This window comes from Populus nigra, chromosome 6 (genome assembly GCF_951802175.1).
Source record: "Populus nigra chromosome 6, ddPopNigr1.1, whole genome shotgun sequence".
Taxonomy (NCBI): Eukaryota; Viridiplantae; Streptophyta; class Magnoliopsida; order Malpighiales; family Salicaceae; genus Populus; species Populus nigra.
The window spans coordinates 18,210,121-18,236,027 of NC_084857.1; the positions used below are offsets into that span (position 1 = coordinate 18,210,121).

At 33.9% G+C, this 25,907-nt stretch overlaps 1 protein-coding gene across 2 annotated transcripts; it reads left to right on the plus strand.

Annotated features, from left to right (window-relative positions):
- The first annotated feature begins 4,230 nt into the window (after positions 1 to 4,230).
- Positions 4,231 to 10,842, plus strand: LOC133695828 (uncharacterized). Of its 2 annotated transcripts, XM_062117780.1 has the most exons (12): positions 4,233 to 4,550; positions 4,922 to 5,035; positions 5,259 to 5,345; positions 5,533 to 5,579; positions 5,730 to 5,787; positions 6,543 to 6,656; positions 6,907 to 7,032; positions 7,831 to 7,942; positions 8,549 to 8,637; positions 9,422 to 9,630; positions 10,061 to 10,262; positions 10,601 to 10,842. In XM_062117780.1, exons 2-12 carry the CDS (start codon positions 4,954 to 4,956, stop codon positions 10,651 to 10,653), a joined length of 1,179 nt encoding a protein of 392 aa, XP_061973764.1. In that variant the 5' UTR covers positions 4,233 to 4,550; positions 4,922 to 4,953; the 3' UTR covers positions 10,654 to 10,842. The 2 variants fall into 2 exon arrangements, with proteins under 2 accessions (XP_061973765.1, XP_061973764.1); XM_062117781.1 differs by lacking the exon at positions 10,601 to 10,842 and having other exon boundaries at positions 4,231 to 4,550; positions 10,057 to 10,233.
- Positions 10,843 to 25,907: the final 15,065 nt, after the last annotated feature.

The window sequence follows — 25,907 nt, forward strand, 5'->3', positions numbered from 1 at the left end:
GAGAAAAATATTTTACTAGAAAGTTTAGTACTCTATTGTTGTGCCATACTTGTCATTGGTAAAGATGTTAATGGCAACATTTCCCTGGAATGTTGAGTCATCAATTGGTTGTTGTTGTTATCATAACCCAATATTGGGTTTCCCCTAAACTCATCCTTTTCCTTTTAAATAAATAAATAAAACAACAAAAATAAATAAAATAACAAAAATAAAAACAACAAAAAAATTAAAAAAAGAACAAGCTGAGAAGGGTTTTAAACACATGAAGGAACCAAACTGAGATTTTAGACAAAATCGGGAACCCAATTATACCCAAAATTGAACGACAATGCATATTTAAGGTTAAATTAAATAATTATAGGATGCATTTGCATAAAAAAAAAGTTTGGGGACTTAATTAGGTTTTCAATAGGCTAATTTGATTCAATTATAGACCTAATTAAAGGTTTAATTAAATTTAAGAATTAATTTAGGTCAAATTAAAAGAATCGATTAAGTGCAAGGTCTTACTTAGATTTTTAGTGGGTCAAATTAATTTTTAAAGGACATAATTGGTGAAAAATTAAGTTTGGAAACCTAATTTGGGCTTAATTGAGAAGATTGAAATTTTGGAGGATCAGATTTAATTTTTACAAGCTCAGTCGGATGAAATCAGAGGTAAAATTGCAAGAAAATCAAAGTTTGAGTGTCAATTAAGGGTTAAGTTAAAGAAATTCAAGACTAAGAACCTTTTTGCAAAAGACGCGCAAATTCAAGGACCAAATTCGATTGAAAATAAGGGTGAAATTAAAGAAACTAGAAGTATGAAAGTCAATTGAGGATGTAATTGAAAATATTCGAGACCAAGAACCAAGTTGAAAAACATGTTAAAATTAGAGGGTTTTTTTAAAATCTTGCAAAGGCAAAATTGAATTAGTTCTTGAAATCAAAATTCATTGAGGACCCAATTAAACAAATTCAAAGATTGAAGACTAAAATTAAAAGAGAGATTCATGACCTAATTTAGTATATAAGTGCCAAAATGGTGCCGTTTTATTTAAATGAACAATTTTTTAACTATATTTTGGTTCAAAACTATGTCGTTTTGATCAACACCCAAGACAAAAAAAAAGTGTCAGTCGACATGTCCTCTGACACTGTTTATCATCTCCCTTAAAAGAACTAGGGGAGACTATCTCTGATGCCACCTTTCAAACCTTCTTTCTCTCTCTTACCCACACCAAACAAGACCAAAAATACTCTTTTGCACCCATCTGATGTTGAACTTGGCCTACATGCTTTAATTTGTCTTGACCTCATACAACCTCTGTCATGACAAACAAATAGCATGACCTGAGCAACATATTAAAACCTGCAGTTGCAATGTATTGAAAGGCAGCTTTAAAGGGCCAGAATCAATGGCCAAAATGAAGGCTTGATCATCAACTGTGATGATCTTACCAGCTTAAGACCTTAGCAATCCCCAAACCCCCTTTAAATACCAACCTTAGGGCAACCATGAAAGAGGGGAGGAAGAAGAAAAATTGAAGCAAATGAGAGGGAAAAAGAGATAGAGGAAAAAAGAGAAAAAGGAACCACCCTACATCTACACCAAACCAAAGGAAAAACCAAAGCTAAACACCTTTTTTCTTTACATTTTCCTACGAAACTGAAACTGCAACACATATACACAAAGCCACCACTCTTCTTTACACATACAATGTCATCTCCATCACTATCTTTCTTCCCTCTCTGCAGAGGCTTCATTATAGCTTCTCCACCTCCAGACCAGCATCATTAGCCTCCATCGTGAACCACCACACCATAACGAGACCACCACCAGGAAGTCGTCAACCCTAAGCTAGGTAACTTTTTTATTCCTTTTTTTTTTCTCATAAGAGTTGTGCTTGGAATACATGAATAATTACTTCATTTTACTGGCAAACTTTCTTTGCCAAAAGAAACATCACTGGGTTGGGCAAGTGGCAAAGAAAAATAAAGTTAGGCCTCCATCCTAGCCCGCGTGATTAAGTTTGCTCTATAAAGAAATCTATTAGGACGTCTATCAGCCTAACAAAATCAGATTGGGATGGGCTTGAGCTCACCTTGTACATATGGGCTTGGTCTTTCCCAACCTATATGGTTGGGCTAAGCCCAACCCAAACCTATGGGCGTGCTGGGCACAACCCATTTTTTCTAAGGAAAAAGTGTCATGTTTTGATTCTTAAGGCGTGTTTATCAAATACTATCTTAAGGCATTTTCAATGCCTCTAATTTTAAGCTAAAAGTTTGTTTGACAAACATGCCCTGCTGCCTTTTCATTTAGCTTTAGTTCATTTTTATTTTAATATGTATCCAAACAAGCACTAAACTAGTTCATAAGATTCTGAAAAAAATTCATGGACCAATTTTAAGTTATTTGTCGATCCCAAATTTATTTTTCCAATAATTTTCCCTAAATATCAGGTTATAGACTTACATTCTAAGATATTGACATCAGTATTAAAAATATCCAGTTTTTCTCAGAAATTAAAAAAAAAATAACTAAAAGATTCAGAAAAGATTTTCTTATTTCAAAAATACAAAAACATATCTTCTTTTTAAAAAGGAATCTCACTTAATATTGGGTTGTAAACTTACATTGTAAGATATCGATTTGATATTAAAAATATCCAGTTTTTCTTCGAAACTTCAAAAAACAATTCAAAAGATTCCTTATTTAAAAAATACAAAAAATATTTTTTTGTTTATGTGCATACAACCAAATTCTAATTTTTTTTCACATATATTTTCTTTTAAAAGTGCATTTTTATCATATTTTAAAAATACAAAATGAATATCATAACCAGTTTGTGACTATCCATTAGGACTTGGTTAAAATTTTAAAAATATCACAAAAATTAATTTGTTTAATTAATATTCAGGGTATAATTTACAACATAATGCATACTCCCGATATTAAATTAAATGAGTTAATATCACTATACATTAGGAATTAGTTGTAGACTTTATTATTTGAGGACATAAAATTACACTGTAAAGTATATCCTCGAATATTAAATATACAAAGTAGAAAATAAATGTGATGCTAAAATTCAGACCCTAGAACAATCAGGATTTAACTCGAGAAGGCAGAGACTTTCTCACGAAAGGAGATCTGTTTTGCACCTTATATGAGACCAACAAATAGAAACCTAGCCTAGAAAAACAATTGATCAACAATACAACTTACCATAGGTAGGGTGCACTGGGGGTGATGCATCTTTTCCTTACACAACTAGTCCTTTTACCTAGACTCTCGTAAAATATTAAGTTTCCTAGTGACCATGATACTAGGTGTTGACTTCTTCAAAATCATAATTTTATTATTAATCCTAAACCTTTTTAGTCTAAGAGGGAGATTTTTTATTTGACGTCATGCACGATACAACAAATATCATGCTCGCCATTGGTGAAGATGCTGGTTAATGTTAGTAAATAATCATTGATGTAGAAAAGTGACATAAAAGACACTGCATGATGCATGGAAAAGTTTGTTACATATAAAAAGTTTGTGTGCAAAATTTTGGGAACTTAAAAATAAAATGCATAAAGGTGTGTGTTGGGACAACATTTAACAAATCTAAATAAATATCAAATGTCGGGCAAGAAAATAGAGTTGTGTGACCAGTCAACCAAGTTGATCGATCTTGATTACAGAACTGAGGCCTAATAATAGATCGAGGTCCAAATAGGCCAAGCTGCCCGATCTTTTTTTTATCTTTTTTTTTAAATTAGTTTATCATGTATCATCATTGTGCAAGCAAATCACAAGTTATGTAATAATTTAGAATCCAAGCACTAATAATACCAACTTGTTTGAAAATATTCATTAAACGATAAAAAAAAAAATCTCCTTTTGTCAGGAAAAAACTCTATTGGAGATCGATTAAAATAATTAATAATGAACAAGCAGCAACTATGATTTTAAATTAAATTTATATAACAATTTATATCGTGTCAGTTAGAACTCGAAGAAGCAGCCTCCAGTCCTCCTTCTAGCGCCTAGGCTCGGTATCATGCACATACTTGCAGTGTCAACCATTACCTCTTTCTTTCAGAGAGGGACGAATGAGAAAACGAGTTGCACATTGTGGACTGTTCATGGATATACTATAAGTTGGGGACTTATATATGTAGTTATCCCTAAAAAAGGACGAAAATGAATAAATCGAAATTAATAAATAATATCCAAGAAATTAAAATTTTTGTTGTAAAAAAAAAAAACGATTTTCCGCATTTTTAGCTTTGCAAAATTCATAGCTTCTCTCCTCCTCTCAGAGAGGAGAGAGAAGAAGAACAAGAGAAAATATAAAGAGCGTTTTTTCAAATTAAAAAGAAACTTTAAATTCCCTCTCCCTCTCCCTCTCCCTCGAGGGTTTCTACTCTCAAAAATCCAATCTTCTCTTCTTCTCTAGTCAATCTCGATTACCCGTACTTGCATTTTCGAGATCCACACATAAAAAAAAAATCGCCGATTTCTCTTCGATTTAAAGGTGATCTCATCGGTTAATTGTTTATACAGATTGGAGGTGAGTGTCATTGTTTTTTTTTTCTTTCGTTTAGATTTGGAATTCTGATTTTTGTTTCTCTATATAAATTTACGAATGCGATAATTAGGGTTGTGGATTTTAGACATGTAGAGGTTTTGCGGTGCTTTATGGAATAATGATTTCAGTTATCATGCATTTGTTGAATTGCATGTCAGTGGAAACTTTGTGTGATCTTGCAATGTGTGTTTTTTGCACTCTAAATTTGGTTTTTTTTTTTTTAAGATTATTTTATAGCTTGTGATTGTGCGATTTTGGAGTTGATTTTTGCAATTTAGGTAGAGATGAGTCAGTGTCTTTGAAAACGTTTAATGATTTTAATGGTGGTAGCTAATATATGGTATTAATTGCAGTTTATAGATACAGAAATTGCGTTTGAGGATCAATGGTATGCTCGATTGGAAATGGGAGGATGGCAGTCATGGCTCGGCTTCTGGCTGCGGGAAGTTTATTGCAAAATAATGCAGGTATATATAGATAAGACGATAATTCCATAATGTACTCCTATGAAGATAACGTTGGAGCCCGTGTAGACTTTTGTGTTAACGCAAGTTTACGTTCTTAGATTGCCTATAGAAATTAACTTTGAAAAGTAAAATGGGATTTTATTTATATACTAGGTGATATTTCAATTGGCTTTTTTTTCCGTTGAAGTTTCTTCTATTCATGTTAGCTCCAATTTTTTTGCAGAGGAGGTTAGCCAGCAGAAATTAGCTACTCAATATATTTGCAGAGAATTGCACGAGGCAGATGAACCAAATTTACTTGATGAAGAAGGTAATCTTCGAGCACTATGTTTATGCGGGAAAGTTTCTACATGGACGGACAAATTAGGGATGTGTACGGTCCATGACCAGCCTGCATTGTCAAGTCTTAATTGTCACGTTCTTTGTAATTTAAGTCAAACTTTTTGTTTTCCCTTGGTGTTCAGTTTCTTTAGTTGCTTGATCATTTCCTTTTGCAGATATGCATGTTTTTGGTTTGATGCCTATGACTGACCCTTTGGACCTGGTAAGGTTTGACAAGTTGAGCTTTTTATTGGTTGTATAAACAATATTCTAACTCATTTATTTTCCTTTCACATGCAAAATACTGTTAATCCATTGGTGTGCTTATGATATTTCTTAATTATTTATCTAATTTTGCAATATCATTGTGAAGGTATGTTGCAATGCTTGTAAGAAGCCAGTGAAGGCTAGCCAATATGCAGCCCATGCAGGTTTTGAGGTTTTCTCTTTTCAGTTTTTTCCTTTTCCCTTTCTTTCTTTCCTAACTCTTTAGGCAGTTATTAAAATTGGTGTTAATGTGGCATATGGTTCAAATAATAGAGCTCCATGCAATGGATATAAACATTTTAAAGTGGTTGAAAAACACAAGGAACATTGATGTTGACAAAATATTTGTTTGGAAATGATATGGACAAATGCTTGTGTTTAATTAGAACCATTAAGTGCTTCATTTTCTCCTAGACATCAGCATTATTACTGTTTATCCCATTTTTTTTTTTTAAAAAACCATCATTGCTTGATTCACACAAATGCTAGTTAGGACATCCTTTGGAGTCCCTGTAGGTGCTTTCATCGATACTCCAATAGCAATGATTTTGTTATATGCTTTTACTTGAATGAGTGCTTGAATCAGGGTGTAACATGATTTTTTAAATCAAATGATGAAATATCACAATCTCCGCATAGGTTTTTATTTGCAATCTCTTCCAAATAAGTTTTAGTCAACTAGGTAATTGTGTTTTGGTCCAAACTTTAAGGTCTTGGAGGAACAGATGGTGCTAGCCAACTGGTTGTCTAACCTTGATGGCATGAATATGTACTTTTGGGAGTAACTGTTTCTTTATACTGTACATGTGTGTTACGGGTTAATTGATAGCCTACCTTCAATAGTTAGGTATAACCCTTTAAGTCTGGCAGTGCTAGTGCTTAACTGAGTTAGGTTTCTTTTTTCTTTTTTTCTTTTTAGAGCTTTGTAGGTTCTTAAATTCTGCAGAAGAAATGACCTTGGAGCCTGATGGTGGCACAGGACGCAGGAAACCTCCAAGGAAGGAGAGGAAAAAGTTAATAACTGCCTCTTCTAGTATCCTCTTTTTTATTTTGAGACACCAAAATCTATTTTAAATCCCTATATGGTGTTGATTCAGATGGCTTTGTTACAACACTACCCTTACTTTTAATCTGGGGGAAATGCAAAGAGTCAATGGTTTTTCTCATTAAGTGTTACAAATTTGAACAATGTTTGGTGCTTTGAGATTTTCACATTGTTTCAAAGGATGCTACTTTTATTTTGTTTTTATACAGGCTAGTGGTTTAGTTCTTAACTTTGTTAGGCCAAGCCACACCAGTTGTGGAACGAGAAAGTTCTGAATATATAGTTGCAGATGATACTGTTGCATCAGAATCTCAGTTGGACAGGCCACCTAGAATGCCTTCTTCCTTCTCCCTGGATACAAAAAGTAAGTCATTTTTGCTCTTATATCTTTATTTAATCTTTTCTCTTGAATCTTTTATATCAAAAAATTTATGAGTAATTATTTCAAGTAATTGTTCTTTCAGCTCTAAGTAACTTGGGTATCATTAAAAGTCCTTGGTAGAATGTCTATCACTCATTTTGAATACAGAGGGGAATCGATTATTTGTTTGAATACTATATTGTAGTCTCGTACCTTTAGATGTCTGTATCCGTGTAAAAGGTTGTGGAATTTCTTTTGCAATAGAGGATAAACAGTCCAGTAATTACTTTTTTTAGGAGAGAAATCAGACATTCCTCTCTTTCTCCATGTGCTGCAAGAATTTTGGGTGAAACTTCCTCTCTCTTGAGTAGACTGATATTGCATTCTCTAGTGCTGGTACTTGAGATTGGGTTAATGAATTGTAACTTGGTATAAATGATCTGAAAACTAAACCTTTTCTCCCAAGTTGTATCCCAGTGGTTTTCCTTCAAAAGGAGGTTCTGTTGTGTGATGCTTTTGTAATTGAATTAATGAACCTAAGCTAGCTAGATTGACATTTTTCCTTTCAAGGATTTGAACCCACATCATTATGAAAAGTCCCATATGGCTGGGACAACGGTGGTGATTCTTGAGTCAAGTAGGGTTTTTTTTTTTTTTTTTTTAAATGTTATTGCATCTGAAAAACTTAAAAAGAGTAATGTTTTAATCTTGCTTCCTCAACAGACAGGTCCATGGTTGCAATAGACACACACATTATTCTGTTTGAATATATTTGATTCCTTGCTTTCATTTGTCCGTCAGGAAATTCTGCTACTGTAGATGTGGCATCTATGATCGTTGGAAAAGCAGTGAGTCCTGAGAATACAGACTACTCAGCCTGTGTAATGCCACCTCCAACAAAACGCTATAAATTGTATGCTTTCTTTGTTCTCTATGGCGTGTGATTGCTTTAAATACTGCTATCTGCATATCTTCAGGTATCATAAATATTGTTCATAATTCAGTATGAATTTTGAATATCATATTCTGCATTTGCTTTCTCATTGTTTTCATTTCTCATTTTATCATCTTCATTGCTATTGCATTTATGTGCAATCATGTAGTTACATTATACTTTCATGTTAGATATTTTTTTTAGGGAATGGTGGTTAGTATTTCTTAGAACTTGCATTACATAATAATTAAAAGGGACGTAGTTTTAGTTGCTGTATAATTGTCTTTGGTATTCTTTTTTCATGCATCTTTATTTGATACCCAAATGATAATGTGTTTAATTATGTGATTAGGCCATTACTTTTATTTTGCACATCAATGCCCCCTCCCCCCTGTTAATTGTCTTATGAAGAGAGTACTTTACAAAGTGCCCAAGCTGAGAGTGATGTGAAATTCAGACACAACATTCTGCCAAAAATGTTCCAGCATATCTATTAAGTCATCCTCTATGCCTGCTACTTATGACAATCTTGTGAAATTTGATACTGGTTTCAATTACATGATCCATTGTTTTTGGTTTGTGTAGCATATCAACTGAGCATCGACTGCAATCAGATGATCCAGGAACAGCTTCTGGCTTAACAAAAGTTACAAGCACTGTGGATCCATCTACTTGTATGCCCAAATTTATATTTTTTCCTAACTTGGTCTCTTTTCTCTTATTTTTTTCTTACCACAAAAAAACCACTTTTTTTAATATAATATTTTGAAAGAAAATTTAGAAGTGGGTTTCTTGACTTTTGCACCTTCCTTGCCCTCTAGTTACTGATTTTTCATATGCTTGCTGTTCTCTATCCATGTGGAGTTTACATTCTCTTTATCAAAGTTATCTGGCGAGCTAGTCCATAGTCACAGTATATACGAATTTCATTTCAGGAAAACACGGTGTTGGATTTTCATTTGGGTACCAAATACATATATTAGAAAAGTTGGATGTTGCACTAGAGGAAAAGGAGTAGAACAGAAGGAAATAAAATCTTAAATCTTTTCAACATTCAATTACAACCAGAAAAATGGAGTGTGCAATAGGTGGAAGCTCTAGTTCATTGAAATTTGAAACAGTTTTATTATTTCCATCATGCCATCAACAATAATCATGCATTCACTTAGATGTTCATAACTCAACTGAGATGAAATGAACATGGGTGCTTGTGCTGCTACTGAATACAGCTACTGAATACATGATGTACTCATGAAGATTGGTTTTTCATCTATTGTCCATGGAGAGATTTTCAAGCACATTCAAATTCAGGAAGTGACATGCTTAATGATTATGTTGCATTTAGTGACCATCTTCTCTGTGGCTTATCTGTGAAGTTGTCTGAGCTCTTTTTGATTCTTGACTTTGGATGTTCTCTGCTTTCTCGATATTATATAATGATCTGTTGTATTAAATCAGATATTCCGGCTCCCCTTGCTGCCAAAGTTTATTACTCTCAAAGGAACACTCGTCTACGGTCAGCAGTTGCTTATCTGTACCATGCCACATCCGCTGAGGCACTGAACATGGTGAATTCAGAATTATCACAGGAAAGCATAATGCAACTACTGGCTTCATCTCAGAAGGGTTCCGTAGATGCACAAACAAATGACCTCATCAATGAAAAGGTTTGTACCTATTGTTACTTTTGGTGGCTCAACTTCCATTTGGCTGTTGTAAAGTGTCTTGTCTTAAAAATCTTAGAGAAATAAGAGATATGAGTTAGATTTTTACTTGCCAGTGCTCATCATACAGTTATTGTCTTCTGAACTGTTGAAACCAGCATTTTAATTTTTACATCTAGTGCTGTACTGAAGGGCAAGTTATACCAAGTGAACCTGTGGTGTTGTGCAAGAACTTTCATGTTCAGGAAATTCATTTTGCTTCCTGATGCATCAAATTACACCCTCTGGAAGTTTTCCTGCTTTGACTTTTATATAAACTTCTCTATCTTTAGTGCGTGCCCATCTTATATTTTTGTTTAAATTCTGCTCACAGTGCTGCTGCGGTACATAAATTATTTAATTAGAAGCTACTGACTTAATCTTTGTAAGGCAGGGAGATCCTTCTGTGCATCAACCCGATGAAATTCTTGCACAAAGTTCAGAGATGTGCCTGGATAATTCAGGAGGATGTCCACCATTGACTAACTTCTCAAATCAGTCTCCTGTTGATAACATTCTAAGGCCCCAGACTGCTTCAGTTGGAATGCTCAGAAGCAAATATCTTTCAAAGCCCTATTCTTTTGCAGGCAACTCAGGTAGTCTACTAATTTCTTCTACCGTTACTTGCAAGCTTCGTATTTTTGAATCAGCTACTAACACCAGGCATGATCTCAGTTAGTAAAATGGAAAGTTATAGATAACTTTTTAAAAAATGCTAATCATAATTGAGCTTATTACCTAGTAGCTGGCATTTGTTGACTGAACGATTACTGCATTAAAGCTGCCACTTTTTTTTGAGTTGTATGAATTATCATTTTCAATGTTTTAAGATTTTTTGATTTTGTTATCATTATCATCAGAATGATACTCCTTTTTTCCAATATATGTTTATCTTCCTTTACTCCCCGTTCAGTTGACGACTCTGTTTTTGTAGGTCAATCACTTGGAACCATGCAGCAACCAAATGGAACTGTCCCTGTTTTATAGGAGCCCATGTGGGAATTTTGGCTAGGCGAATATTTATTAAATACCAAATGTGAGGTTAGGATCCATTTTTTAAAACACAAAAGCAAATCACCGCAATTGTTCATTCTAGCATTCTGTATCATACTTGACATCTGACTGCTGCTTATACTACTTGAATAGAAATAAAAAAATAAAATCATTATAGTCACAGTTACAGACCTAAAGTGCCTTGACAGTGCAAATTCACTCACTGTTTCCCAAGTCTTGGTCCTCCTGGATGTTTTTAGCCTTGTGATAATGATTTTGTTCGTTTTTCTGAATCACCTGATGTTTCATGAGATCTTATGTTGCAACTACTTGTGCTTATGTGGGTTCCAAGATCCTGGTGAGAGATGTTTATAGTTAGCCTATCAGTGCCGTGCGAAATGAGGAGCTGTAAATTGTGGCCTACCAAGAAATTCTTATGTTTGCACGGTAAGCGATACAGAGAGTAATGGCATTTGGCTTGTGGATCGTTTTCTTAGCTTGCTTGCTAGTTTTCATCATATCAGATTTTTTTAGGGTGGTGGGGTTGATTTACATCTTAACAGTTTTTGAAATGGCATTTTGTTACTGTATCTCCATATAACACTCCAAAGGGGAGAGTGAAGGAAGTTCAGAACTACAAAAACATGTCGTTTTCGTTGTAGCTATTGTAAGTTTGGTGAGAGTGGGAACTTGCTGCCGCAATTCAAAGAGAAATCAAAAGGCAATGGACTAAATTGCGATTGGAACAGATTTGGACAGCCTGATGGGTTTGTGCCTGTGGTAGTTAGATGTCTTAACTCTTGCACAATTGGTAAATTCTTTTCTGGTTCCCTGCAAAATATCTGCTCATTCTGAAGATGTACCACATTGTCGCAATTGGATGGATCTTTGTCTCACATGGAACACTTTTGTCATCTGATTATGACGAAGATAGCTACTTTGCAAACCAAAAGTTTATTTTCCGGAACTTTGAGGGGTGTAGTTTAACTGGTTAGGTTTTAGGTTTGCTTCCTAGAGGTTATTAGTTTGAGTTTTACAAACTTAGGGCTGCTGGAGGCTTATATGATTGTTAATTTCAGAGTTTGTGAGATTAATTAAGGTATACGCAGGCTGGCTTGGATATTTATGTTAATAATAATAATAATAATAAAAATTTACTTTCCAAGTAAATTGTCCTGACCTGATGTTAGAAAACGTAGTTATTTATGAAAAAAACAAAAACATAGGTAGTGTCGTATCTATCTATATATATATATATATATATATATATATATGAAACATCGGGCATTTGGGGCTCATGTCTCGGCAATACTTCGATTAAGTTTTTAGATTCTAGCGGTCTCATGCTTGTTGCCATGTATTTTAGCAATTAAATAATAAGGGGGCAAAGGAAGTGCATGCTGGACGTGGCTTTGAGCCTCTCTGATACTTGTATTGTTCATGTGTTCTAAAAGGGGCTCCAAATATCCTCCTCCAGAAGTGACATTTTTCCAATAATAAAAACGTAAGGCATGTCCTCTTAGGAAAAGGAAAAGGAAAAGCAAGGTTATGTTTTATGACCATGAGTGAATGAATCTTCCCAGTTGGACCTATGTGATTGTGTTGGTGGTATAACTCTTCCAGTTTGCCTGTTGGCGGCTCCAAAAAGCTTTTAATAAAATAGAGAAGAGAGATGACAGCTCCCTCACGCACGGAGATAAGGAAGAATCCTAATTTGTTTCCTGAATAAATTATTGCTCCTTTTCTTCTTCTTTTGAGTTACAAGGATTCAAGGAACCTTTTTTCTTTTCAACTTTCTACAAAATCATGGGTTTTTTTTTTTAAAAATATTATAGTAGTTGTTATTTTTAAATTATTTTTTTGTTAGGAAATGTATTAAATTAATATATTTTTTTATTTTTTAAAATTTATTTTTTACATTAATACATCAAAATGATTAAAAAATATTAAAAAAAAATTAATTTTAAACAAAAAATAAAATTTCTCATTTTAAACAAACAATATTTTGACCAAATGCGCATAGAAATTACAACTTAGGACATGAAATATTCATTTTGTAATTTATAACAATTCACATACACAACCTAGGTCAATCAATTCAATATATTCTTTTCATAATTTATAACCATTAATCAGATACACGATCTATTAAAAAAAAGGAATTATTATGTAAATGTAACTCTCAAACACATTTGGCCTTTTGTGTTTCCTTGGAACTGTTTCATAATTAAAGAAGTAAGTATACATGAAAGTTGCCGTTTTATTAGAATTATGGGATCTATAATTATCACATCCAAGATTCTGAATGAAAAGGAGAGATACAGTAATCTGGTTGGCAATGAATTAACAAACACCTCATGCTTACCCATCATCCTCTAGATGATGGGGTGGGTGATGCTCGTTCTTCGCTCGTAGCTCAATTCAATCAGCATAGCTTTGAATTTGAAAAGGGCATGTAGTTCTCACTTAGCTAGGTTCATTATCAATCATCATATACTCGGTTGATTTTTATCCCACGCACTAGCTTGTCGGGGCTTTCATTGGACAAGACAAGATTATTTTAGCATGATAAAATGGTAAATGGTAATGCTTTCCTCCTTTCTTCCATTAGGATGGTCTCTATCTCTCTGTATGGTCTCTTCTTTTATGTAAGTTTTTGTTATTTCCATTGATGATGGGCATTTCGAATACGGTTCAAATACATTGTCAAACTTAACCTACGTATATAAGAAACCATACAATGGATCATGTGGCTTGCTAGCTTCTTGAACCTTTTGCCGGGAGAGAACAGAGTGGAGGGCCACCAAAGGCCAAAATTGAAGAAGAAGAAGAAGAAGTGCTGCTAGAACATAGAGATATATGAATAAAGGACAAGGTTCAGCGATTAAAGAACACAAACAGACAAGAGTAGAATTCCTTGATGGATGGCAAGGTACACAAGAGGCTTAGATATTGTTGCAGGGGATGGTCTCCATCTCTCTGTATGGTCTCTTCTTTTATGTAAGTTTTTGTTATTTCCATTGATGATGGGGGGTGGGTGATCATGCCTTAAAAAAGCATTTCGAATACGGTTCAAATACATTGTCAAACTTAACCTACGTATATAAGAAACCATACAATGGATCATGTGGCTTGCTAGCTTCTTGAACCTTTTGCCGGGAGAGAACAGAGTGGAGGGCCACCAAAAGCCAAAATTGAAGAAGAAGAAGAAGAAGTGCTGCTAGAACATAGAGATATATGAATAAAGGACAAGGTTTAGCGATTAAAGAACACAAACAGACAAGAGTAGAATTCCTTGATGGATGGCAAGGTACACAAGAGGCTTAGATATTGTTGCAGGCCCCCTTATTGAGGCTAGTGGTTCTATTTCTTTCACTCTGATATTCGATCAGAATTTATAATCCATTTGACCATGTTATTTTTAATATTAGTAAATTAAAACAATTAAAAATTATATAAAAATATTAATTTAATATTTTTTAAGGTTAGAATAAGTTTAAAAATTACTCTGAAGAATGAGAATTAATATCTGTAACTTGAAGTTATTATATCCTTGCAGTCGTACCAAACTAATAAAAGGAGAAAAACGTGTAAAGATCCGCTCATTTATCAGTTAAAGTTATTATCATCCTTCCAAAAAGCGTCGACATCTCAACTAACAGGGCGTACTTGATTGATGGTTCTAGTCTAATGCCATCATAATCTTTCTTAATTAATTCACTAGATTAGCCGTCTAATACAATTTTCAAGAACACTAACTTCATCATTGTATCCTATTGTTTTTTTATTTTAAAAATATTTTTTTTATTTCAAATTAATTTTAAAAAATTATTTTGATATGATGATATTAAAAATGCTTTTTTAAATAAAAAATATTATTTTAATATATTTTCAAATAAAAAATATTTTAAAAAATAACTCTTACTACACTCTTTAATAAATCTTTAATTGAACATATTTCTATGACTAGGAACTAAATTGTCCTCCACTTTATTAATTTGTCAAGACTAAACTAGAGTCTGGATAGGTTAGATAGGTTAATAGAAGACCAACTTAAGAATTCCATGAATTGAGTTTTGGCCAGAATTAAGAATTGTTTTTATTGAATTAAGTCTATTCTAGGAGATTAACTTGTTAATTTATAGTTTAAAACTTAATCTAGATTGTATTTCATGCTGAACTACATACAAGTTAACCAATTTATTTATAATCTTTTCATCATCAAAACTCTTAAAAATACCTTTCTATTTTAGTCTCTTATAAATCTCTACACATAATTTAAGGAGAGAATGAATGTAGAGTTCTCATATACTTTGGTTGGGGTGAGATCGATTCCCATAAAACCACTTGATATAGTGAATGGATTTAGATCTTCATCAGGACAAGGGAGAGTCTCCTTTAAAGATAAGGTGCTAGGTATTTAAACTCTTCCACATATGAGAGAAAGGGTTAATCTGATTGACAACAATCTTGTACATATTGAGCATGATAATGGGAATCGTTTATTACCAAAGGTCTATATTGATGATTCAGTCTTTCGAGAGTTGTGCTACCCTTGGTATGACTCTCTAATCATTAAACTTTTTGGCAAGAAAATTGGTTACTATTAGTTAAAAATGAGATTAAATGGGGTTTGGAAATTGAATGGAGGTTTTAAGCTTATAAACGTTGACAATGGTTTTTTCATGGTCAAATTTGATCTTGCAGATGATAGAGCGAAAGTAATTAATAGAGGGCCTTGGATGCTTTTTGACCATTACCTTGCAGTGTGTAATTGGTCACTAGAGTTTGTATCTTCCACAACGAAAATCAATGGAGCAATGGTGATTTTAAGCCTTAATCTAGTGTTTTATGACGAGAGCTTCCTCATGGCCATGGCTTTGGCTATAGGCAAACCTATTTAGGTTGACATGCATACACTGAATGTTGAACGATGGTGTTTTGCTTGTATTTGCATTGAAATTGATCTTGATCAACCCGTAGTGGGAAGATTATCGATCAAAGATAATTGGTATAAGATGGAGTATTAGGGTTTACATTTAATTTGCAATAGTTGTGGCTGCTATGGGCATTTAGGGAGGGATTGCAAAGTTTTGTCATCATACGGTGTGTCAGCTGAGGGGATGGTGGCTGATGAGCCTAGGGCAACGACGACCAGAGGAGATATGAACAATGGTAATGGCTCTACAGTTCAGGTCGTGAGTCCAGGTATCGAAAGCGAAATTCACCATGATTGGCTAACAGTTACCAAAGTTAGGAAACCAAAAAACGATAAGGGAGCAAAATTAAAAGAAGGTGAATCAGGGTAGTAAATCTAATAAATTTGCGATATTAGAGAGGGTTGCTAAGGATATTTCTGTTGCATCACAACAACATGGGCTACAAGAAAAAAAAAGATATGGGCCTGATTATTCCTAGTGTAGGCCTAAAGTTTATGACTCAACATAAGAAACATGTAAGACGAGATAAGCCCACAGTAGCTTAGCCTATTATGAAGCCTGCTAGTGTTATAGACAAGGGACGAAGTAGAATTTAAAAAGGGAAGCAGAAGGTGGTGTATACATCTATAGCGGAACATGATTTTAATAACTTAAATATCTTAATGCCTCTAGTTTTCTCATCAAGAGGCCCCAACATGACAAGGGAGAAAGAAGACTTGGAGTAGAATGCTAATGGGTTGGGGAAGACAGGGTCTTATTTTGGAGTTACCACAACGACGACGAAAGAAATAATAGTACACATGACCCTGACATAACTTATCCTTTTGGTGTTGAATGTTTGGATCATGCCACTCGTAAGGAGGATACTATTAACATTGCAAATAATATTAATGGGGTATTGGAACTAAGAGAATGTATGGTTATAGATTGTGGGCCATACACTGGTGGTTTTTGTTATCTTTGTTTTTTTTTTTGTATTATTTCTTATGATGCAGTTATTCAATGAATTTTCAATCCTATCTTGGAATATTAGGGGAGCTGTTAACAGCCTAGGTAAAAGAAACTACAGAGATTTAGTGTATAAATATCAGCCCTCACTCTTTGTGATATTGGAAACTCACGCTCTGTTTGCTAGGGTGGAGAAATTATGGGCTAGCTTGGGTTATTTTCTGGCAGTTATAGTGGAATCCCAAGGTCATGCAGGGGGTATCTGGATTTTGTGAACAAAAAGTTTCTTTACTACTTATATCATGGATACTACTATTCAATGTGCTATTATTAAAGTTTCTTTAGGAGGCCATCATTGGTTTGTCTCAACAGTTTATGTATCACCAATTCCTCACCTACGACAACAATTTTAGGATTATTTGCCAACTTTTACAGATACTGTGTAAGGGGCGTGGGCTCTGATCGAGGATTTTAATAAGATTTGTCCATCGGTAGAGAGTTGTGGTGAATTGTTCTCTTGATTTAGGGCTTCCTGGTTCTTACAGATAATGACAGATTGCAGCCTTATGGACCTGAGTTTTCAAGGTCAGCACTTTAATTGGCACCGCCACATTCATGGTTTTTGTTATTTGGCCAAAAGATTGGATAAGGTTATAGCTTTGGTGAAATGGAAAAATGATCTTTCTGATGCTTACGTGGAGCACCTGTGTAGACTTCATTCTAACCATAATCCAATTCTTTTGAGATGTGGACGATTGCTGTATAGGGTAAGGGAGAGGCCTTTCAGATTCGAGGCAACCTGGACTACTCATAATGAATACAAGGATATGGTTAGTACAACATGGAGCAAGAGCAAAAATAATATAATGTATGGTCTTAATGAAGTTCACAGGGACTCTATAAACTTTAATAAAAATACCTTCAAAAATATTTTTTGAAGGAAGCAACGTATCGAAGCTAGGTTGAAGGGTGCCCAAGATTGTTTGGAGTATAACTATAAGGAATCTCTCTTTTCTCTTGAATGTCAGTTGCGACAGGAATATAACGAAGTTCTTCAACAAGAAGAACTTTTATGGTTTTAAAAATCAAGAGAAAGATGGGTAAGCCATGGGGATAAGAACACCAAATTTTTCAACACTCTTACAAAGACCAGGAGAAGGAGGAATAGAATATGTGGATTATTTCTGCCTAACGGGTCGTGGTACTCTGATGACAATATTCTCCAAGTGGAAGCTGTCAGTTTCTATAAATCACTATCTTGTTCTAATGACTCTGTTGAGCTGAATGCCCTTGAGGGTGTTGTTGTTCCTAGATTGTCGTCAGAGGGAGTAACAAAGCTAGCTAAATCGATAACTAAAGAGGAGGTGGATATTACTTTAAAGAGCATGGGTTCGTATAAAGCTCCTGGTAAGGATGGTTTTCATGCTTTGGTTTTTTAAAAAATACTAGGACATAGTAGGAGATGATGTTTAGAGGTTAGTTTATTTCACAGTTATTAAACCCGAACTGGCAGGTTGACCCGGTGGCTAGACCGGTCCGAGTTTGTAAAAGATTGGCCGATGCAAAATCCGGCAAAACCCGGTTGACCCGACGGGTCGACCCATGACCCGGATGAGACTTTTTTTTTTCAAATATGGTTTTTCTCCTATACCCCTTTTTTATATTTTTTTAGTTGGTTATTAAAACTTTTTAAAGTTCACTATATAAATATTAGAAAAATATTTTATTTTTTCAATGTAAGATTTGAAACCCTTTACTATATACACTCTGCATTCCCAAGAAAAAAAGTTATGTTTTTTTAATGTAGGATTTGAAGCCTTTTTGTATATATACTCTATAATCACAAGGAAAAAGTTATGTTTTTTCAATGTGGGATAAAAAAATTTTTGGTTTAAATACTTCAACTTAAAAGGATAACATAATATCTTTTCAATGTGACATTTGAAGCCCTTTAATATATATATATATACTTTATGTTTCCATGAAAAAAGTTATTTTTTCAATGTGAGATTTGAAGCCCTTTCGTATATATATTCTATGTTCGCAAGAAAAAAGTTATGTTTTTTCAATATGAGATTTGAAACCCTTTAGTACATATACTCTATGTTCCCAAGAAAAAAGTTATTTTTTCAATGTGGTACTTGAAGCCCTTTCGTATATATATTCTATGTTCACAAGAAAAAAATTATTTTTTTAATGTGGGATTTGAAGTCCTTTAGTAAATATACTCTATGTTTACAAGCAAAAAGTTATGTTTTTTTAATGTGGGATCAAAAACTTTTTAAAATATTCTTTTAAACTTCATTATTTACAATATGTATAGCATATATTCAAATAGATTTTTTCTTAATTTTTTCATGTAAAATATTAAAACTTTAAATATATTTTTTAAATTTTTCCGGGTTGACCCATGAAACCCGGGACTCGGTCCCTTAGTCGGGTCAACCCCCGGGTCGGGTTTGATAACTATAGTTTATTCATCTTTTGAGAATGGATCTTTTAATTAAGATATTTGCCGACTCTTGTGGATCTTATTCCAAAAGAGGAGAGACCTACTACCTTCAAACAGTTTCATCCCATTAGTCTCTGCAATGTAGTCTACAAGTTGATTACTAAAGTTCGGGTAAATAGACCGTGACCATTCCTGGATGACCTTATTGGGTCTTTTCAGAGTAGCTTCATTCCAGGACACAGTACTTCTAACTTCTAATAATGCATTGATCACACAAGAGGTTATGCACTTCATGCATAAGACTAAAGGGAAATAGGGCTACCTGATTACTAAAATTGATTTAGAGAAGGCTTATAATAGAGTTAACTGGGACTTTCTTCAAAGTACTCTAGAGCATTTTAGGTTCCCTGAAGGAACAGTCAAATTAATTATGTTTTATGTTCGATCTACCTCTCTTACACTCCTTTAGAATGGTTCAAAATTACCTTTTTTCTCTCCAAACCAAGGGCTTTGACATGGTGATCCACTCTCTCTGTACTTATTTTTTCTATGTATGGAGAAGCTATCTTGCTTAATATGCAAGAAGGTGTCTAATAAAGTGTGGCAACTAATTCATGTTTCTAAAAATGGCCTAGGCATTTCACATCTCTTGTTTGATGATGATGTTCTTCTTTTTATCAAGGCTAGCAAAACATAGAAGCACTCACTTATTGATGTTCTTACTAGTTTTTGTAATTCATCAGGCCTCAGAGTAAATTCTGGTAAATTAAGAGTTATTACCTCGAGGAATGTTAACAGACATTTGAAAAATGCATTGGCTCAACTATCACCAGTGAAATTTGTAAGTGACCTTGGAAGATACCTTGGTTTTCATTTGAATTAGGGGTGTGTAAAGCGATCAGACTTCAACTTCATCATGTACCGTATTCAATCTAGATTGGAAGGCTGGAAGGGTCGTATGCTTAATAGAGCAGGAAGTGTAACACCCTCTATTTTATTTATGTCAAATTCGTTGAAAAATTAGGATTTTTTTTCATATATATATATATATATATATATATATATATATATATATATATATATATATCATGATCCCTGATCCCTAACTATCCTGACAAAAAAATTTAAGCTTATTATTATTATTAATTGGCTACCGAAAATTCAGCAGAGTCTTCTCTGTAAATTAACCTTCCCAAGCGTCGACATCAACCTAAAACACAATTTATCCTGCATATTTATGATCCAACCATTATAGACTTCTTCAACAGAAATCTGATTTCTCATCACATTGTCCACTTTAACTTGTATCTTCACCATTTTCCATTCTACCAGTAGTGTTATATATCTTTTCTCTTCACACATAATATCATTAAAACAAGCATATTATAAAGTTATCTATATGCATACTGAAAATTCTTTAATGCCTACACAAAATAGATTTAATTAACTAACAAATGGTATATGACTTAACAAGCTCAAAAGATAACTTTAAATCCTAGTGAACTAGAAAATTACATAATCCATATATCCAAAATATACCTAGTAAGTAAACTATCCACAAAAGAAGAAAATCAAGGTTGTCCTGCGGTATAAGAAGGACCTGTAGCAAATACAACATAATTTATTTAGTAATACTAGTTTAATTTATTTACACACACACACACATATAGTTTACACTTTTTTTTTCCTTCTAACACCATAATTTCTAATACATTTTCTGTAGACATATTCTTTAATAACTTGAGATAACTTCTCCATTACCAAGCTCCATAGTTTGCTTGTAAAGCTTACTCTTTTTTTTTTTACCACCTTGGTCCCCATCTTAATGGAAGTCCAAGTAATCACACAATTAATCTAGGTCTTCCTCAATTCCTGATCAAATTCATTACCACCTTAGCTATTTTACACATGAATGACTAAGTTTTATAACCACACCTTAGTTTTCGTTCTTACGGATGACTAAGTCATTTTTCCATATGACCTTAGCCATGCCTTTGCAAATGGCTAAGTCAAATACTATTCACTTTAGCTTTCCACCACTTTGGAAAACTAAGTCAAAATTAATATTCATATCTCCTTAGTTTCTGACCATTTAGACAACTAAGTCATATACATTATATTTTATATTAATTAATTTTATTCATTGAATAATTCTCTTTATTCTTAACCATGTGCTCTTATCATTCTCTTACAACCATGACATAGTTCAGTTCTAATAATTATTAAATGTAAATAACAAAGACAACCCAATAACATATAAGAAAAATAAAAGAACAACTACAATAATTTTACATAGTTAAAGAGCGAAACACCTACCTGCAACTCCAGGTGTTCGAGCTCGCTCCGCTATGATTCCAGCCATGAATGCTCCTTCTATAAATATAAGGAAGGTATGCTTGTTACAATATTCATATCCAAAATTGTAAAACGTATATAATTTTATTGTCACGTTACACATTTCAACACTATATATAAAATTAGAATTAAGGGGTAAAATCAGGGCTGTAATTCTATAGTTGGATACCCTCTTGCACAATTATTCTGCTTGCATAAACACATGTTTGTCCATTATTACATAACTTTGTTACAAGCTGCAATGATATGAAATGATTTGATAAGATTACCACCACCATGACAGTACCTCCCAATAATGAATGCAAAATAAAAACACATTTTCAAAATCCTGAATCAAAGCCTCTACAGTAATATGTTGTCCTGAAATCAGTAAATCAAATAGCTTCACCAAGGTAATTCACACAATTATACAAGCTTTATTACATTCCATGCTCCTCCTCTTTTATTTCAAATGTAACCAACATTGTTGTTGTTGTTTTTTTAATCTTTCATCCTTCATTATTTTGCATCATTATCAACCCATCCTAACACAATGTATCAATTTCAACAATTTCACATTTTCCCCTAAATTCTCTCCTAAGAACCCTAATTCAAGAAATCTAAGAAAAATGCATTAATCTATTTCTTTTCACTCAAACTTGTTTAAACAACTTAGAACTCATTACCCGACACTAAAATGAACTTCGAAAGCTAACCTGGTGATGTTTTTCCTCCCTTTTAATTTTTCTTCTTTGCCATGACTTACGACCCCTTTCTCACCCTTCTCCCTCACCTAGTTTTCTTCTTAAATCCTTGCTTGAGGAAGTGATTTGGTGATTTACACTTTTTAAATCCTTGATTCTACAAAATTTTTACTCTTTCTCTCAAGGTAATTTTTTTTCATGCGTTTTTCCCTGCTTTTCTCTCCCTCTGTTACCTCTGTTTTCATCCCTCTATTACCTCTGTTTCTGGCATCAAAATAAGGGAGAATAAATTGCTGGACTTTGCCAGCTCATCAGGTATTTACCAAACTGTCATTGGTGAATTTTATGTTATTTACTATCCGACTATTAGCAATTTTTTAAAATATCTTCCTGAACTTGGATTGCCCTAAAATTTTACTCAAATGTAGAATTATATGTTATAAGATTTCTCCAAAAATTTCAGTTTGATCTAACGGTCAGATTGAGCGTTCTACTCAAAAGCGTGAAACTATTCAATATGAGAATATTTTTATTTTTATTTTATTTTATTTTTTTAGGGTTTCATAGGAAGGGTAACTCTGGCTCGCACAATTATTTCTTATGTCCCTATATGTTATATGCAAAATCAATTGTTTCTAAAAGCTGTGTGTAATAGCATTAACAAGACTATTAGGAATTTTATTTGGGGCAGAGGTGACTCAGACTGAGGTTTCAATTTAATTAATTGGAAGAGCATCATCAAACCGAGGAATTTTGAGGGGGTTAGCATTTGAGAAACTAGGCTAGCTAATGTTTCTATCCTTGACAAACTAGCTAGGCAATTACTTTGTGGTGGGAGGAAGTTGTGGGTTCAAATCTTTCATCACAAATATATGTGAAATTCCAGTTTGTTTTATTGTTCTCCTCCTTCAAAAACAACTTCTGACGCGTGGAAAGCTGTTTATAAAGCTTTCAAATGCTTACGTGATGGCTTTGCATTTAAATTGGGTAAATATGATGTTTCTGATTTGAAGGTGAATGATTTATAGATTAATGGCTACTAGAACTTCAGTTAACTTATGACTAATCTTCCTAACGATACCAGGAACCTTGTTACAGTTGTCCCAATACCTTTATATATTTGGTTTGATGATAACATCATTTGGTTGTCTAATATTTCGAGAATATACAGCCTGAAATCAGCCTATTTATGGCTTCTGAAATCTTATGTTACTCTCAATGGTGATCGACACTGGCCTTGGATTTGGAGATTGAAAATTCCCAATAAGATTTGGTTGATGATATGGAAAATTTGGCATGATTGTTTGCCTACAAATTCTTTATGCTTCAAAAGGCACTTGGCTTCTTCATCAACCTGTTACTACTGTAATAGGGAGGAGGAAGATATCCTACATTGCTTAAGAGATTGTGTGTATGTTAAAAATGTTTGGGAGACACTCAACTTTGCTTATTTACGGGACTTTTAGAGTGCTGAAGTTAAAGTTTGGTGTTAAAACTTTATCTAATCCAATGCAACAACTCTATTCCTTTCAACCTTCTAGTGGTTATGGAAGTGTAGGAAATATATTGTGCATGATGAATATTTTGCAAAGGATTCCTAGATCATTAACCAAATCCATCATTTAAATGATGAATGCCAAAAGGTATGGGGCAACTTGGATTCAGTTCAAAGAGATCCAATATATGTTTCTTGGCTTCGTTTAGATGAAGGCTATGTTTGTGTGAATGTGGATGGCAACTCTCAGGGCAACCCAAGTATGTCTGGATTTAGGGGACTGGTTTGAAACAATAAAGGTCACTAGATAACGGGTTTCTCAGGTTTTTGTGGTTTTGGATCGAATCTTCTTCCAGAGCTTCTAGCAATTAAACATAGCTTAGATGTAGCATGAGATAGATGCCATAGAAGGATCATTCTTTAATTTGATTCTCAAGAGGCAATCAGGCTTGTGAAAGAGCACAATTCTAAATTCCACAAATTATATGTGATTATCGTAGATGTCAAGTTCCTTCTTGCAAGGGAATGGGAGGTAGAAACACAAATTTTCTACCAATCAAATTTCACCACGTGTTATTTTATTTTTTTTAAATAAAGAATAAAATAAAATTGAAATATATAACATGGAAAATAAATGAGCCTTCATATATTTCTTGGCCAATGAAAGGTTGACATTTGGGATGAGATATTCAAGATATCTTGTTATAAATGCAAGATCCCGTCAAGATATTTTGTCATAAATACGAGATCCCATCAATAAATATCAACGAATAAAATTATGCCATATGGCATTGGAAAATGACCTGAGAGCCTTACAGATCTCTATAAATAGAAGGTTTCAACCTAGAGAAAAAACAAAGGATTCTGGGATATACAAATTTTCTTCAAGACAAGCTCTTCAGGCAAAGAAGCTCTCTATCTCTCTTCAAGCAAGTAAGCTCTCTTTTTAAGTAAGGAAGCTTTTTCAAAAGTTCCCAAGCCTCCTTCATCTATGCTTGAAGTCTACAAAGAACGAAGCTCTGTTGGATCAAGCCTAAATGCTCCATAAGAGTTCTTCAACAACACTTTGAAGACAAATCAAAGGTACTCTTCAAAGCATCAAATCACCAAATCTCGCTTCACAATACATGTCTAAATTCGCGTTCTTGCAAAGCACAAATCTTAGCTTGATTTCTCAAATAAATCAAGTCATTATATATCAAATCCAAGGGAAGAATCAGAGGATTGTCATATTCTTTTGAAAGAATATATTAGATAGAGATTGTACCCGATCATATATTTAATAAAATTATATATTTGTACACGTGTGCTTGTTTAATTTCAGGTGCTCAAAATTGTGTCTCCAAATTTCTGGCGACTTCACTAGGAACATCTCTACCTCTCATCTCTTCCCTTCAAGAAAGAATTTTCAACAAACTCTCAATGGCAACTAGGAGGAACATGATCACCATTGTCGTATCTAAGAGTAACAAGGCTACTGATTCAAGTCGTCGACATACCATTGAAGATTCTTCAACTCCACCATTGAAAACAAAATCCATCATCGAATTATATGCATAAACTAAGTAGACTCTCAAGTTGACATCAACTTTGAATGCTAGAGGGGCACAAGATCTCGCCTTAAAGATGAAGCCACAAGTAACTCCACTATAAAAGTCAAGTGGGGCGCTTGAAATTTTCTTCAGCACTCAAGGCGACTTCGACAATTCACCTATAGAAGTTTTCCTATGTCAATCACCAAGTACAGCTTCGGGTTTTGGCACCATATCAGTGATGATGATCGAGATAATATATTTGGAGGATCAAATGACTAACTTAACAAAACTCATCGAGGAGCTTTCGACTTCACTCAAGGCAAAAGACCATAAGATAGCAAAGTTGATGAACAAACTTGAGAGCATGAACGAAGAAGGCCAAACCTCGGTTACCAAGGCTTTACAAGTAGATCAATTCGATGTCATTGAGGATTCTACAATCGAAGCTGCAAGGAATATACATGGTATTACTGATGGTATCTTTACCATGAATCAACTAAAAGAACTTATCAAGGAAGCCATCACGGACCAAGTAGAAAGCTCGGTTCAACCCTCGTATTCTTATGCGAAGCCGTACACCCAACGAATTGACTTGCTAAAGATGCCTTCGAGCTATTGACACGACCAAAAGATTGATGTCTTCTCCCAAGTGCAGGAGTGTCGAAGTAATAAATAACCCGGCAAGACCGGGGTCGAACCACAGGGAGGTTACTTGTATAAATTATAAGCAACAATAATATAACAACAATAGTAACAACAACAACAATAATAGTAGTAGTAGTAGTAGTAGTAATAACACCAATAATACTATTAATAATGATAATAATAAAGAAGAAGAAG

Coding starts and splice junctions, on each gene's coding strand:
- LOC133695828 (XM_062117780.1), top strand. CDS start 4,954: ATGGTATGCTCGATTGGAAATGGGAGGATGGCAGTCATGGCTCGGCTT. Junction 5,788..6,542: donor CCAATATGCAGCCCATGCAG/GTTTTGAGGTTT, acceptor TTTTCTTTTTAG/AGCTTTGTAGGTTCTTAAAT. Junction 7,943..8,548: donor CCAACAAAACGCTATAAATT/GTATGCTTTCTT, acceptor TGGTTTGTGTAG/CATATCAACTGAGCATCGAC.